The 16,439-nt window shown below is 52.5% G+C and overlaps 1 protein-coding gene across 4 annotated transcripts; it reads left to right on the plus strand.

Annotated features, from left to right (window-relative positions):
* The first annotated feature begins 151 nt into the window (after positions 1-151).
* On the plus strand, positions 152-16,274 carry PFKFB2 (6-phosphofructo-2-kinase/fructose-2,6-biphosphatase 2). Of its 4 annotated transcripts, none has more exons than XM_082778232.1 (16): positions 152-278; positions 822-947; positions 1,035-1,131; positions 1,737-1,803; positions 1,959-2,033; positions 2,139-2,195; positions 2,878-3,002; positions 3,363-3,570; positions 3,758-3,904; positions 4,760-4,864; positions 5,366-5,495; positions 6,329-6,391; positions 7,048-7,121; positions 8,930-9,121; positions 10,480-10,543; positions 11,028-13,277. In XM_082778232.1, the coding sequence occupies exons 1-15, from the start codon at positions 164-166 to the stop codon at positions 10,504-10,506; spliced, it is 1,608 nt and encodes a 535-aa protein (XP_082634358.1). In that variant the 5' UTR covers positions 152-163; the 3' UTR covers positions 10,507-10,543; positions 11,028-13,277. The 4 variants fall into 4 exon arrangements, with proteins under 4 accessions (XP_082634358.1, XP_082634357.1, XP_082634359.1 ...); XM_082778231.1 differs by having other exon boundaries at positions 10,480-10,502; positions 11,028-13,276; XM_082778233.1 differs by lacking the exons at positions 8,930-9,121; positions 10,480-10,543; positions 11,028-13,277 and adding an exon at positions 13,300-16,274.
* The last annotated feature ends 165 nt before the right edge of the window (positions 16,275-16,439 follow it).

The raw sequence follows: 16,439 nt of genomic DNA on the forward strand, positions 1-16,439 counted from the left end.
GGCCAATCAGGGCGCCGCCATCGCGGGGCCGGCGGGGAGGGGGGGGGAGGAGGGCGCGCGCGCGGCGGCCGAGCCTCGGTTTGGTCCGCGCGGCGGGCACGCCCTCCTTTGTGACGTCACGCGGGGCGCCTTCGCGCCGCCCGCTCGGCAGCGCGCGTTTCGCATGCCATTTGCATCTCATTTGCATGCGGCGCGCGGAGGGGCCATGGCGGCGGCGCGGGCGGGCGGCACCGTGCGGGGCAGCAGCGGGGCCCTGCGCGGCGGGGAGAAACAGTGCTGTGAGTGCGGGGGGAAATGGGGGGAAAAGGGGAAAAAGGGGGGAAAAGGGAAAAAAGGGAGGGGGGAAAAAAAAGGAAAAAGGGGAAAAAAATAAAAAAAATAGGGGATAAAATGAAAAAAAAAGGGAAAATGGGGGGGAAACGGAGAAAAATGCAAGAAAGAAAAAAAGAAAAAGGGGAGAAAAAGGGGAGAAAAAAGCAAAAAAAAAAGAAAGGATAAAAGGGGAAAAAAAAAGGGAAATGGGGGAAAAAAGGAAAAGGGAAAAAAGCCCTTTCCCTCCGCCGCGTGTCCCTGGCTGCAGCCCCCCACTGCCGGCCGCAGCCCCTCGGTGCTGGGGTCCCCTCGGTGCTGTGGGCAGGTGCAGCCCCGCTCTTCGCCTCCTGGGCTGCCGGCGGCGGCGTTAGCAGCGGGGGCACGGCCACTGGGTGTCCTGCAAGGGTCCGTCCGTCCATCCATCCGTCCGTCCATCCATCCGTCCGTCCATCTGTCTGTCGGTGCCCCGAGCCCCCCGCTGATGCGCTGCCCCCCTGCCGTCCCCGCAGCCTGGGCGTCCTACATGACCAACTCGCCCACCCTCATCGTGATGATCGGGCTGCCCGCCCGCGGCAAGACCTACGTCTCCAAGAAGCTGACGCGCTACCTCAACTGGATCGGGGTGCCCACGCGAGGTCAGGGGCTCGGGGGGCCGGGGGGGGGCCGGGGGCTGGTGGCCGAGCGCTGCCGCCCTCACCGGTGTGCCCTGTGTGTGTGTGAAGTGTTTAATTTAGGGGTGTACCGCCGGGAAGCGGTGAAGTCCTACAAGTCCTATGACTTCTTCAGGCACGATAACAAGGAGGCCATGGAGATCCGCAAGTAAGTCGGGGCGCTGCGCAGGTCTGGTTATTATCGGGTGTCAGCAGCCCGTGTGCGTGCACGAAGGAGCGGTTAGTGCCCACGAAATCATGCCAGGAGGCAGTGCAGCCCGTGCAGGGCTCCTGCCGAAGGGTCTCCTTGGGGGAATTTTGTCACCGACTTCAGGAAAAATAGGCAGACACGAAGAACAGGCTCTGAACACCCAGAGGTGCATGAAAAGTGAGGCTCTGGGCACCCAGAGGTGCATGAAATTCTGGGTACAACTCCCCTGTGGTCTCACCAGGCGTAGATTTGTGCCCTCAGGGTCTTTTGGGAGCTGGCCTCGTGAGGGCAGCCACGGCTTGGGCGCTGCGGGGAGCCTCGGCTGGCAGAGGGAGCGATGGGAGCGTTCCTAGAGCAGGGATGTGGGCATAGGAGGACGGGGATTTAAACAGGATTCAGCTCTGCAGAGCCCCAGGGACTCGGGAGGCAGCAGGGCTGCGAGCCCCACGCAGGGAGAGAGGTGTTTGGATCTCTCCCCGTATCGGTGCCAGAGCAGTGATTCAGAGGAGCCGAAATCTGAGTGCTGTACATCTGCTGTGGCAGCACGTGTTTCTCTCCTGCAGGCGCTGTGCCTTGGTGGCTCTGCAAGATGTGAAGGCTTACCTCCTGGAGGAGTGCGGGCAGATCGCTGTAAGGCTCTCCTCAGCTAAACACTCCTGGGGGGGTTATGTCTGTGCTGTTCGGAGCTGCCCAGGGCATTTGGGAACCCGGCTGTAATCCCGGCTCGTTTGGGGCTGGTTTCAAAGCCGTAGATAAACTTGCTCATTGCCATTTATTTTCCCCAGGTGTTTGATGCGACCAACACAACTCGAGAAAGACGGGACCTGATCTTAAATTTTGCTAAAGAAAACGCTTTCAAGGTAACTGGAACCGCTGTAGCGGAGCCGCTCCCGCTCCCTCGGGCGATCCCGGTTCGGGACAGAGCTCCCGGTTCTCGGAGCCACATCTCATCGCCTCCCTCACAGGTGTTCTTCGTGGAGTCCGTCTGTGACGACCCGGAGGTGATCGCTGCCAACATCCTGGTGCGTGTGGCTCTTCCCGGCCCTGCTCCCTGTGCCCGCAGGAGATCGGTGCAAGGCCAGCGGTGCCTTACGGGAACGCCGGCAGGCTGTCGGCATGAGGGGTGTGCCCAGCACCAGGGAGCTCTGTGTCCCGCTCGGGCTGGCAGCTTGCGAACATCCCCTCCGCCTCTGCTCGGGGCTGGGCAGCCGGTGCCTCCCTTGGAGGGCAGCCACAGGCCAAAGCCCTGCGGTTGTCACCTCGCCGCTGCAGCCTGTGGGAAGCGCGGGGAGGGCTGGTGCCTAAAAACGCTGGCGGTCTGGGTTCCTGCCTCCCACCTCGCAAATGAGCAGTTAAGGTTTGTGGGCTGGCGGAAACTAAAGGTGCAGTTCTTTAGCCCGGAAATCCAAGGGAGCTGAGAAATGTTTGACCTTGAGCGTGGCTGTATTGTCAGGGGAGGGCAGGCAGCGAGCGGCTCGGGGGGCCGGGTGGATGGCGAGCCAGCTGTGTTTGTACCGGGGCCAGGCGCTGCAGCGTGCCTCCAGAATCGCCTTTTGTTGCCTTGCCAGGAGCAGGTTTTTCCACAGGGCGGCCTGAGACAATGTTTACTTGTTTCAGAAGAGAAGAATAACGTTATTCAGCAGCGCTTTTGCTCCGTGTCAAGTTTGCTTGACTTTTCACGGAGTGGCACTGTCTGTTGGCCAGGAGGTGAAAGTTTCCAGCCCCGACTACCCGGAGAGAAACAGGGAGAACGTGATGGATGATTTCCTGAAGAGGATCGAGTGCTACAAGGTCACCTACCAGCCCCTGGATCCCGACGAGTACGACAAGTAAGGAGCAAGGCCCCGGGCTGCGTTTTGTCCTCGCGCTCCGGTGCACGAAGGCGTGAGCTGCTTTGCTTTGTCGCTTTTGTCCTCCGGCTCGAGGTGCTGCAGTGCTTGTGCTGAAGCCTCTGCTCTCCCAAAGCGAGGTTGCTCGCGTGAAGGTGATATCCTCGGGCCCCGAGGGATGATTTGAAAGCGCTGCTCCTTGTTTAGCACGGCAGCTCAGTGTCTCCTGCCTGCTGAGGCAGCCCAGCGGTAGCGCTGATGCCTTTAACACAGGGTAGATAGCTAGATTACACCCGCAGATGCACGTGTGTCATTTTTAAAACCAGTCGTGTGGGTGTTCTTATTTTATGTTGACTCCAGAGATCTTTCCTTCATTAAAGTGATCAATGTGGGACAGCGGTTCCTAGTAAACAGAGTCCAGGATTACATCCAGAGTAAAATCGTCTATTACCTAATGAACATTCATGTCCAGCCGCGTACCATCTACCTTTGCCGACACGGTGAGAGTGAATATAATCTTGTTGGCAAGATTGGTGGGGATTCTGGTCTGTCACCACGAGGGAAGCAGGTACGTTTTTTGGCACCAGCCGGATTGCTGTTTGTTTAAAGTGTCGTGCGAGCACGGTCTGAGGCTGGCACCTGGCTCTGCGCAGGTACGGCCCCGCGGCGCTGGATCTTGTCGCGGCAGCGGAGGGGTCGGCGGGCCCCAAAACGATGCTTCCTGCGCTCTGCTAACCTCCCCTGGCCTTTTCCAGTTTGCCCAGGCTCTGAAGAAGTTCATCGAGGAGCAGGAAATCGTCGACCTGAAGGTTTGGACGAGCCAGCTGAAGAGGACGATCCAGACGGCCGAGTCGCTGGGGGTGACGTACGAGCAGTGGAAGATCCTCAACGAGATCGATGCCGTGAGTGAGGGCACGGGGGGAGCTCAACGCTGCCAGCAGCCTTCAGCTTTCCCAGATGGAAAGTGATGTTAAAAACAAACCCACAGAGTGGGTTTATGCACTATTATACAGCTACAGCGCTGTATCACGTACTCAAGCCATTATTGGGAGGCTCAGGATCACTGGTGCAGGGCTGAAAATGTCTGGAAGCGTTAGACCTCGCTGCAGAGCAGCTGGTGTTGAGAAACAGAACAGCACCAAACATCCCACGCCTCTGTGGCCCTGGCTGTAAAGCTGTCCTGGGTGGACAAAGGTTAACACTCCCACTCCAGTTCTTTCAGGCAAAAGAAATTGCAAGATTGTTGCTGTGGAAATAAATGCTCATTTTCATCCTTTGCAAACAATTTGCAATAAAAACAAAGCCCACGGCCCTGAAATATCAGTATGTTATCTCAAATTAAAAATGAGGAAACGAGTGGTAATAATTTACAGCACATCTACCAGTTGTGCTGGGTGATTTCTTTGGCGTTTCCAGCTCCCTGAATTTGCTGGTGCTGTGCTCTCGGGCTGCTTGCTTCGTTCTGCACCTCGTGCTGGGGTCAGGGGGACAGAAACCGCCTTGCTCAGCTCTGGGACTCAGCAGAGTTTGGAGATTTCAATGTTTGCCAATACTGCAAGCACATCAGGTGTATGTGGTTTGCCATTTCTAAGCCACTGTGGACCCGTGATGCACAAACATGGTGTTGATTCTGAAATTCTCATCCCAAAACAGGATTTCTGATACCGGTCCCATGCTATTTGTGCATGTTTGCATGCTTTGTTTTGCTGTACTTCTGTTGAAACGAGCTGTGTTGTAACAAGTTGTGCTTCCTCCAGGGGGTGTGTGAAGAAATGACCTATGCAGAAATTGAAGCCAAGTATCCCGACGAGTTTGCCTTGAGGGATCAAGAAAAATACCTTTATCGCTATCCTGGAGGAGAGGTGAAAGCACTTAGGAAAAACAATGAGCTACAGTGTGTGCCCGACAAATACCTGATGTGTGAAGGGCTTTGCTTAGTTTCAGCTTTCTGTCCCCGCTGTTTGTGTTAGGAATTGAAACCACGGATCCCCAGATCTCTTGTAGAGGAGAGGTATTTTGGTGTGTTACAGCGCTGTGCTGATGATGCTGTACTAATGGGGCCGCTCGAGTCCCTCAGTGCTCGGTTTTAGTTCACAACCTTCGTTAAATGTATCATTTACTTTTTTTTTCTATTTTATTTTAATGGAGTTACCGGTAATCTGAATCTCCCAGTAACCTGAGGGTTGCTGACATCCATTTCACCTCGTGCTGTTTCCTTTTTTTTCCTCCCTGTATTTACTGGATCACTTCTGCAGTTTGTTTTAACTGATATTTTCCTAAATGCGAAGCCGTGCTAATTGCTACTTCTGCTTTCAGCGTCTGTTTATAAAACCCCTTGCAAAACTCCTGTTTTGTTTTTTCAGTCCTACCAGGACTTGGTTCAGCGCCTGGAGCCGGTAATTATGGAGCTGGAACGTCAAGGCAACGTCCTCGTTATCTGCCACCAGGCAGTTATGAGGTGCCTCTTGGCTTATTTTCTTGACAAGAGCGCAGGTACAAAAATAAGCGCGTGCTGTTAGGGGCTGGCTTCTATTTCTGCTTCCTTCTCAGAGTTTTTGGGAGGGTGGCTTGTAATTGCTGTTTTGATTTTTACGGCAGAGGAGTTGCTTAAAAAGGAAATAAAAACACTTGTGAAATGCTTTAACTGTTGCATTTCAGCAGGGCTTTGCAGGAACCTCTGGTTGCGATGGGTGCAGCGGCAGAAAGCTGTCCTTTTGATGCCTGCTTTTCTGCTCACCCCTTGTTTCTGCAGCTTTTTCAACCAGTAGCCTTCCCAAAATCTCAATGGGATTAATTTTTCATATAAGGACACAGTTTGCTGGTACATCAGTAGTCTGTGAGGGCTTGCCTCTGGTCCTGCACCTTGAGTGGTGCTGATCCAGCGCATGGTGTGCCGGAGACGAGGTGTTCTGTTAAAACTCAGTGAACCTGTAAAATTCAGTGCAAAACTCTCAGCACTGCTCATCCTTGCTTTGCAAACAGTGAAATGTACCGATTGGCTTGGAGATATAAATAGTGGGGGGGGGAAAGTACTATTTAACATTATTCAAAGCAAGAAAACGATCAGGCAGCTGAAACCCCAGCCCTTAAGAAATCAAGGCGTCGCTCGAGGCTGCTGCTGGCTGGGGGAGCGGAGGTTGCGTGCCCCCACTCTGTGATGCAGGCCAGAGCTGTGCTCTGCCGAGGCATTTCTCTGCGCTGCTGTTGGGGCAGGCTCCTCTGGATGGCAGTGTCCACTGCTCGGCGGCCGGGTGGCTGCGCTGAAATAGTTGTTACTGGAAAGAAAAGGGGATAAGGTGCGGGGCTGACGCCTGCCTCTCTCACAGATGAGCTGCCCTACCTGCGATGCCCCCTGCACACCATCCTCAAGCTCACCCCGGTTGCATATGGTACGTGCCTCCTGATATTTTTTTTCTTTTTTCCTTTGGTTTTATTTATTTATTATTATTATTATTATTTTTCCCTGGTTTATATGAACCTGATGGCGCTGTCTGTACGCACGCTCAGCAGGACAGGCTCTCAGTGCTTCTGGTGATGTTCTGAACACAAAAAGGCACTGAAGAGTGGGAGGTTTGGGGGGGCCAAGGGAAGGGGGGTGGATGGTTTGGGGGTTTTGTTTATCCATGTGGGGACACAAGTGGTCTCCCACAGCTTCTCTCTTAAATGAATTACAACTGTCTCTGGGCTTTATTTGTCGATGAAGAGGCCTGTTTGTCCCTCACGCTGGGATTTGCCTCTGGGTGCAGTGAGTTAACAGCAGCTTTGCTGGATAAGCCTGGAGTTCACTTGACATGTGGCTGCCTGCAGGGTGTCGCTGTGCTTTGACAGTGAAGGTCAAAGCCAGAGAGTGATTTAAGTGTAAATTCTCAGTTAATTTGGAATGAAATGCTTACGAGTTTTTGGCTGGTGTTTTGTTTTGTTTCTTTTAAACAAGTAACAAGCTTACTTCTGCTCACTTGACATGCTCTTTTTAATACGTTTTAAAAAGTAGAGTACAAAATAAATTACAGTTCCTTATGTAAACTTCTCTGTCTTTTTGGCAAAGGTTGTAAAGTGGAGACAATTAACCTGAACGTGGAAGCAGTGAACACCCACCGCGACAAACCTTCTCTGAACTCAGTAAGTCCTGGTGCAGAATTTTGGCTTTTGGTTCAGGCAGTCACCAAACACGTGCCTTCTCTGAATACAACTAAAGTGAGACAATAACTTCTTAAACTCTTAAGGTTCTTAAATACCTGCTAGAAGAGGCTGGCTGCTCTCAGTTACCAGAAAGACTTTCTTCAGAAATAGCCCCCAGAAGTAGGACTAATGGTTGGTAGAATCGCACGTGCTTCCCAAATGAGAGGGAGATATTTGTAAGAATTGTTCTAGGGAGCAGAACAGAGAAGCTGAAGTCAGTGTGGTCAGGATGTACTTTTTAATTTCCAGGTCTTGTTCTCGGTTTTTAATGAAGTGTTTGTTGACGTCTGTTTGTGTTGATTGCGGTAATTCCCAAAAGACATGTCAGAGTATTTAAAATGAATTCCTCTTGCTGTCTTCGTCAGCTTTGTCTCCTTCAGAGAGTCACAGGCGGCGTCAGGCTGGGCACAGAGGCTGGGCTGGTGCCTTGGGGTGGCTTTTGGTGGGGTTGGCCACCCTCAGGACAGGGTTGCTGCTGTGCATGCCGGTGGGAAGCACAGGATTCATCCCTCGGTTTGCGATGATGTTTGTGGTTTGCTGAGGGATGTGGGGATCTTTCTTTGCCTCGTCTCTGCAGCTCTCACTGCATTGCACAGGGTTCCCGTGCAGGTTACAGCTGTGCTGCTGCTAAACTTGTACGTGTGTCCAAAGCGTAGGGAGCCGAGCTGAGGTCCGTGCTGCCTCCCATGCTCTGTGGATCTTCTTGCAGCAGCAGCGGGAACGTGCAGTGCTTCCAGCCCAGTCAGTAGCTGGTTTTGTTGAGGAAGTCCTGCCTTTGCAGTGACTCGGGCAACTGTTCAGCCATCTGCCTGGCTCAGCAGAGCCCCCAAATATGTGCCAAATCTGTGGAGTTGCTGTTTTCGGTGCTCGCTTTTGCAGGCATGGTTTTGTTTTGCAGAGGGACTGAGCTCGGAGCACGCGCAGGTGTCAGGGAATGAAATTTAAGAATTGCTTACAATTGGGCTCCCCGGTTAAACACCAGAAACCAGCTCACTGCTATGAGTAGATCTGATTTAATTTGTCACGTTTTGCTTTCTTTTGGTGCATTTAGGCTTTTTGCTGCCTCTTGTTGTAGGAGGTTTTATAAAGATCTCTAAAGGTGAAAAGTTACTTGCCAGTTGACTCAAATACGGTTATTTTTGTGTCCTGGCATAAAAAGGGCAGAGTCAGGAGCTCCTGTATGCTAAAGGAATCCTAAACAATAGGTGGAAAACCTGGAAAATGCGTCTCTAGTTGGAGGGCTTGCAGAGCTAAGATGCCAAATGCAAAATGAGGATGTTCAGTGAGATTTTTGTGGTCCCATTCTGGTGGTGCCTCGTCAGGCATTTATTGCTTAGCTACTTCTGTGTGATTCCTGCGTTGCAGTCATTGATGCTTGCTCTGAGGAGCCGCAGGCTGTTCCTGGTGGTTTGTGCTTACTTGGGAGCGCAGCTGCTTCGAGGCCAGAAGTACAAATAAGGGAAGTTTTCTACTTGATTTTTTTTAACTGAAGTTGATGGTAAAAATAAGTAAGCAAAAAATAAAGAATCCCAGAGAGAAGTAAAACTGCTGAAATAGCAGACTGCTAGCAGACTTTGGGCTTGACCAGCCGACAAAGAGGTCGTTTCCTACCGCGTGCCCGGCGCTGTTTGGCCACCGTCTGCTCGTGGCAGTGGCTGGAGGCTCTCAGGTGCCTGCAGGTGCGTGACGTGGTTGTAAACTCTGCTTCCACTTTTCCATGCCTCGCAACATCCTCTGTCTCTGCTCAGAACAACCTCCCCGCCAGCCAAAGCCCGGCGAGGATGAGAAGGAGCAGCCTCACCCCGCGGGCCAGCGCGGACACAGAGCAGCGCCCGCGGCATCACAGCGTTGGGAGCAAGCCCCCTGACCCGCTGGGGCCCTTCCCCTTCTTGGAAGCTCGAGGTGGATCTGGTCGGCCACGGCTGCCAGCCTCTGTCCAGGTGGTACCTTGCCTCTGCTACCCCTCCCCGGCCACCCCCAGTGCCACCGCTGTCACCCCGCCATGGCGCTGGCCCTGGTTGGAATCCCCTGCTGGGGTCTGGGATGCTACCACTGATTCCCCTCAAAAATCATGCTGGATTAGGTGCCCTGTTTAAAATAATAATGATAATAAATCACCCCACGAAACTAGAATTGTGCTGTCAGAGGGTTACAAAATCAGGCTCCATGCAGGCGAGTTCCTGTCAGCACCACAGGGTTTTTGTAGGGTGGTTGGTTCTGGGTAGCATCTTGCTTTCCAGCAAGAACTTGTCTGGGAAGAGTTACAGATGAGGAGTTCTCTGTCCAGGTTTGGTAGGGTTTAACAGTGACAGCCGAGCGTTGCTCTAGCTGTAGCACCGCAGGTTGGGAAGGCTTTGTGTTCATAGTGATGGAGCCCGTTTTCCTACAGATCCCATCAGTAGGTGGTTAAGCAATGTTTGGGCTTCTGGTGTTTGGGGGCTGCTTGGTTTTTGGCAGCTGGCATTTCTTTTGGCTTGAAAGAACGATGGAGTCAGAATACCCTGAGCTGGAAGGGAGCCATGAGGATCATTGAGTCCAGCTCCTGGGCCCAGCACGTAAGACCTCATTGGGATTGTGTGTGAAGCCCTGTTTGCTTCTTTGCTCATTAAAAGTTGTCTCTCTTTGCTCAGTTAGGAGTCTTTGTGTGCCTGGGAGGCAGAACAGGCTGCACGCTGCCTCCCCTCACATGAGGCAGAGGATGCACGGGGCTCCTGGCTGGGTTCCCCTCGGTGCAGCTCCTTGCAGCAGGACAGCCTGGGGTGGCTCTTTTGTAAGGGGTTTTATTTAATTTTTAAGATAACGGAGAACAATTCTTATCTTGGATACTTTTCAGCTCGATGTTTTCCAAGCTATTCAGCCAGCCCTGCTTCTTGTTCTTCCTATTAGTAGAGTAAGTGGTCAGAGGGAAAAGGGCCAGGTTCCTTGGAGGTCCCCGCAGCTGCCCCTGCTCTGGCTGTCCGCTCTTGGCAGTCTTACAATCGTAGCACAGTGTTGAGAAAAAAAAACAAAAAACAAAAAACACAAAAAACGTTTCAAAGCCTTCTGGCGTCGGTGTGGGTGGGGATGGGGAGTGCTGTTCTGAGCCTCTCACCTGAATGGAGGCAGCTGGTGCCGCAGCAGGCGGCGTGCATGGCTTGTGGCAGCGGCTGTCCCACCAGGCCGCGGCGCCCTCTCTGCCCTGAGCCCCTCGGGTTGCTTCACTTCATTCCTCACCGGCTTCGGTGCTGTTCCTATTGCTCCCAAACCATCTTGAAAATGCACTACGAGCTCTCCTGTGCTGTTTCTTTTTCCTTTGCAGCCTCCAGTGGGAAATGGTTGCCTGTGAGTACCGCTGACAGCAGCTTGCGTGTTGTGGTTAGCGGGTAGGCCTCTGGACTCGAGGTGCATGGAAAGAGCTTTGGGGAAAGGTGCCTGCTTGGGGCAGGAGGTCTGGCTGTGTAAAAATTCCTCGTGGAGGGGGAACCACTGCTCTGCAGGGCTCCCACTGGTGCACGTGCATGGCCCCAGAGCAGGATGCTGGAATTTGCCCTGAGCACCCTGAGTCCTGTCTGTGTCCCGTCCCCGCTGTCAGCCTTGGGGTGCTGCCGTAACGGGGCCTCGCAGGAGGCATCTGGTGCTGCATGCCTGCGTCTCAAAGTGAGCTGCATGGCAAGGGGGCTCTGGTTTGTGCCGTGGGGAGCACGCTTGGAAAGCAGCTTCGTGAACGAGCCTCGCTGTGCCGGTGGCATCGCCACCGCCTCCTCGCTGTCACGACCCTGCGGGGGCACCTTTGGGGTGAGCAGGGCAGGGCTGGCTTCTCTCCCACCACAACGGGAGGATGTTCTCTTGTCTGTCGCCCCTCTCCAGGGAGCCAGCAGCCAGCATCACCCAGGAGACCCCGGGCTCGCTCTCGGCCTCCGAGTGAGGCGGGTGGAGGAGACCTTGTTGCTGCCGGGGGTGCCCGTGCCCCGCTGCGCGCCCGCTGGCCTCGAGGCCTTCCCTCGACACGACCCCTCTCTGGGCTTAGCAGATGCTTCTCCCCATGCAGGACGTGCAGCGTTGATGTTTCTATCTTATAGAAGTTTGTCGCCGTTTATTTCTGTGGACCTGACTGTACAGCGTGCTGTTTCCCCGTGGGATGGCTCTGGGCAGGCGCCGTGCCTGGCTTCCCTGCACAGTGCCATGCTGCTCCCCGTGTGCTCAGGATGCCCCCCAAGCTCCAGCCTGCTTTTACTTGTCCTTGGAAACATTGTGGCCCTGGGAGGTTTTGGGCTTTGCACCCATGCTGCCACAAAGGTGGGTGTTGGGTGTTGCTGCTCTGGGGCTGCCGGCAAATCCTCTTGGCCGCTGGTGCGTTGCCTTCAAATTCAGAGAAGAACTGAGTTTAGTGTAAAGAAAGTAAAGTGGTAGCCAGTCCCGTTTCCTGGCGAATCAAGAAAAGAAGATGAAGGTTCGGCTGGGAGATTGTGCCTGGGTTTTGCCTGGAGGCTGGGGGAACCCAGGCATGGCTTCTGCTGAGATGGAGGGAGAAAGGTTTCTGCCCGGGTGGTGTTCCTCCACGTCTCAGTACTCCTGCTGGAATGTAATTGGAGATTTGGATGAACAGATTTTGGTTTTACCAAAAGTCAGATTTTGCACTTTATCCTCAAAGTGAAGCTCTTCCAACTGTTCTTCAATGATACCCCCCGGCCTTTCTGCACAGCCAGTAACTGTATGCATTTCTTGGGATAAAAAGGGCCCATTTTGATCTGACGATTGATCTTAAATGTATCTTTCCTGTTCCCTGGCTTTATGACATCCTTAATCATGCTGCAGAGGAGCTGTCTTTATGATGAAGCAGCAGGACTGTCCTGCCAAAGCTGCAGAAGCGCACAAAACGTCAGCTCGGGTGTTGGGGTAGCGCCTCGCACAGTGCTGGGGCTTTCCCTGGAATTGCCCAGCGGGTCATGATGCGAGCTCTGGGACCTTCCTCCTGACCCTGCCTGTCTCCACGGGCTTCAGAGTTAATGGTGAAGACTGGGGGAAAAGCAGGAAGAACCTGGGTGGGGGGAGCCAGCAATAAATCTGATAAGTCATCAGATTGTTCCTATGCTGAGTAGCATTAATTTAGAATCGAATAAGAGAAAAATGCCTACAGGCCAAAAGTCGAGTCTTACTGACCCGCTCAGCTTTGCCTTTATACTCTGAACCGAAAAGAGCTGTGTTTAGAAAATGAATGTACATGCCAGCTTTGAAAAATTACTTTTCTAACTCTGTGCTTCAAGTGTTTGTTTTCCCTTTGTTAAAAAGAAGAAAAAAAAGATTCCTTGGAAGGGAGCTTGGTCCAACTTCCTTGATTCCTGTACAAATTCCGTCTTTATCTTGGTGTTTTGCTTGAGAAAACAGCATGTGAGCAGTTCTTGTGAATTAACTCTGAGGATGGTTTTGGGTGTTGCTGTCAGGAAAGCTGTTCAGATTTTTATTTATTTTTTTCCAATTGCAAATGGAAAGAATGTGGGGTCTGAGTTTCCTGAATGCTGGATCAAACTGCTGATGCTTATTGTTAATTGTCAGCGTGACAGCTGTGCTGTTTCCTTATTGCAAAACAGCGCTGGTTGGGTTACAAGACAAACTGCCCGTCCTGGCTGGCACATCCACTGCAGCCTCCAAAAACGCTGCAGCCGAGCAGAGCAGGCACTGAACGTTGTAGCTCAGCTCCCTTGAGATCATTTGCTTTGCTCCAAGCCATGGAGTGAGCAGCAGCTGCTTTAGGCCATCCTGGCTGCCAGGTTTTAATCTACGTGCTTGTGCGTTTGTACATATCCACCTCACTTGTACTGACACGAGTGTGCTCTCGTCTTCTCTCCGACCCTCAGGGAGGCAGTGGAAGGCATTTTATCAGAACTAGAAGTATTTATCGTGGCTAATATGCAAAGTTATTACTGTAATGTTTCTTACATCTGTCCTGGAAGTGTAATTTCCTGTGGGGAAGGTGAATAAAACCGAGTAACCTCCAGTACCAAGTGGCTTCGTTATTGCCTCGGGTAGATCTACCAGGTAGCAGGGCTGTGTGGTGCTGTCAGACTGCTGCAAAGTGCCTGTGTCCATCCTGGGCTCTTTAGCCGTGTGATAACCCGTACCACTTCTCTCTTATTCACAGAGGATGGCTGATTTAGCCATGTAGAGGCCAGTGGCTTCACCTCGAAGGCAGCCAGGAGGAGCACGGGGAGCCTGGAGCCGGCGGCACCGCGGGGAGCACAGTGAGCCCTGGGCGCTCTGGCCAGCGGTGTCCTCGCTCGTGTGCTTCGCAGCCTCTGTGTCCTGTCCTTCCAAATGCTGAAACGTCTACCAGTGACACTGGGGAGATTTTATCACGAAGATTTTTAAACCGCTTTTAATGTGCATGTGTGCGCGGGAGCGAGCGCGTCCCCGAGCCTGCTGGGAGAGGTGCGTGCTGCTCGGCCCCGCGGGGGTCGGGGTCATCCCCTGCACCTCTCCTCCCGTCGGATGCCGTGAGTATCTGCAGCGTGTGTGAGGACAAAGCTGTTTTCTGGACATTTCTGTACTTGCTGAAGTAGCTTTTATTGGAAGATGTTCTCAGCACGCCTAATCCCTTTTAACTTTGCTTTTGTGGCTGCTGATTTGAATCCCCAGACCTGAGCCTCTTCCTTTGGTTTGGGAACATTTTTTTTTTTTGCACGTGGCAATGCAGAAGGTGTGCATGGGGTCGGCTGATCCTAGGAGAAGCCCCCTATGGGGTGACAGAAGTGCCCGCTGCCCTCTGCAAACTGCCGAGCTGCCAGTGCTGCTGCCCCTGCTGCAAGCCTCGCCCCGTCCTGCTTTCTGCTGGGCTCTGTGGATGCTTTTCTCTCTTGCAACAGAAAATCCTCTCTCTGCCCTGCACTATCTTGCTCCTGCATTCCACATTTAATGTCCCGTTTCTTTTACCTTAGCCAAAACCTCTCAAAATAAGCTCGGATGTTTGTCCCTGCGTGCTCGCACACGAGCAGTGCATCCACGGGGCTTGCTTTGTAGACCAAGGTTGAGTAAGATTAATTCTGCAGAACATTTCCTATTTCTCAAGTTACTGTTGTTTTCAGAGGCTGTGGGTGAGGTGAGGAGGAGGCCATGCGTGCAGGGTTGTAAGCAGCACGTGGTTTTTTATTTGTTGTCTCTTGTACCAAGCTTTAGGCCCGCTGCACATTTCTAAACTTGCACACGATTAAGCTGTGAAAGTTACTGCTGGTTAACGCTGCCTTTCAGAGGGTTGAAGCTCTTTTAGTACCTAGGACATGGTGCAACTCCCGCGGCGCTGGCTGCCAGTTGCTGGAGCACCCTGCTGAGCTGGGGGGCACGCGACCCCCCAGATGTTCAGTTTTGTCCCACGAGCCTTGGCTGGTGTTTTGCCAAACTCCATTTGTCTCACTCCTGCTGCTCTCTGATTCCTGCTGTCTTTTATAACAAAGACAGAACTGTCAGGCTTGCAGTCCCGAGGTTAGGTGGAGAAATGAATGTTTAGGTATAAGCAGGAGGCTGTTACGGACCTGCTGCTTCCAGTAACTCCAGGATCTGTGTGAGCAACCTCTGGGACCCAGGCCACTTATTGTAAAGGTGTAAATAAATGCCAGGCACACCCCACCTGAGCCCCAGAAATGCAGGCTTTCTCTGCCCTTGCTGCCACAGAGCTCAGCAGCCCGAAGCCTGAGGTTTACCTGGGGATTTGGAGAGCTCAGAGCCAGTTGTTTTAAACATTCCCTGAGCTTTAATTCTCTAAAGCTGAGACAGAGAGGGCCACGGTTACGGTGCTTAGAAATACACCAGAAAAAAAGGGATGGATGGAAAGGGGGAGAAAAAAAAATGAAGGAAGAGGTTTATAGCCTGCATAGCATAGCAGCGCTCGCTGATGCTTTCTGCCCCTTTCTGCAGTAATAAACGCACAAAGTGGTGCCAGGACGGGCTGCCTGCCCCTGCAAACCTGCTGCACGGGAGGAGCCCGTGGAAACACTGTGAGACGTTACGCACAACACGCTGTCATTACACACGGTGATAAGGAGTTAATTCTGTTTGTATCAGTGAGTGGCTAATGAGTGTACCGAGACAGATGTCTCTCTTTACCTGCCAGAACTCACGAATGTAGCTGCTAATACATTGGCAGTCACAACTTTTAAATCACTGCTAAAAATCAGGATGGAGCCTCCCAGACCCACCCGCAGGAGTCAGGATGCGAGCCTCAGTGTTTTAAAGCCTAATTATAGCTTCTCCTCCTGCTTTTGCACTTGTAAAAGGTGTAAATATGTGTGTCTGTAAAGCAAGGCATTGGAAAATTTTGTGGAGACCACGTACAGGTGATGCCAGCAAGCGCATGCCTCTCCCCATGCCCAAACGGCCGGGTGGGTGCCAGGTATTTCCTTGAAACCACCTGATTTCCTTGGCACTATTCACGCAAATACCCCAGAATACACAAAGATTGCACAATTTACATGAATTTAAGATTAGCAGGGGCTTGTGCTGTTGGTCATAGCAGAGCTGTTGTGTTTGGCTGAGCAGATCCAAGCCCTGTTCAAAGCACTCCAGTAGCTCCCGAAGGGCTGAGTGTAGGTGTGTGGAAGTGGACTTGTCTGCTTCATGAGCGTTGCACCAAGACTAGATCTGTGATTCTGTGATTTTTCTGTATTTCCCTGTCTTTTTTCATCCATGGTCAGTGTCAGAGGTGGCAGTGAGCACTGCCTCAGTGAATGCCGTCCCTGCGCTCTGGGCACTTGCTGTCACAGCAGCGTTACGTCCTGGTTTTGAGAAAAATGTCATCACTCGTGCAAAATCTGTTCAATTTCTGCTGCCAGCTGGGCTGGGGCCCTGCCCCGTGCTGGTCTCGGGGTGCTGGCAGCGCTGCGCCTCGCTGCTGCTGCATCGCTGAGCGCCGCTCGCAAGCTGCATCTCTGCGTGGCGTGCATGGCGAGGTGGATGTTCCATGTTTCCTTGCCATTTTGCTACATTACTGCTTTCTAATGATTATTTTTTTTAAGCTTTTTAGGAAAAAAAAAAGCAGTGTATGCAAACCTGTGCTGTGTGTTGTGTATTCTTTGCATTTATGCAGAAATATCCCATGAGCGTTTATTTACAATAAAGAGATTAAAAACCAAACTGCTTCCTCCTGTGTTCCACTGATATTTGCTGTAACTACCTGTGGTGTGATGGTTTTGGGGAGATAGCACCGAGTTCAGGAATTCTGTGGGAAGCATTTGAAGGAAGAGGCTGCATAGGGAGCAAGGTCCCTCAGCCCTTGGGAGCAGGAGAGGTGGG

Source organism: Aythya marila (genome assembly GCF_965140915.1).
Source record: "Aythya marila genome assembly, chromosome: 24".
NCBI lineage: Eukaryota > Metazoa > Chordata > Aves > Anseriformes > Anatidae > Aythya > Aythya marila.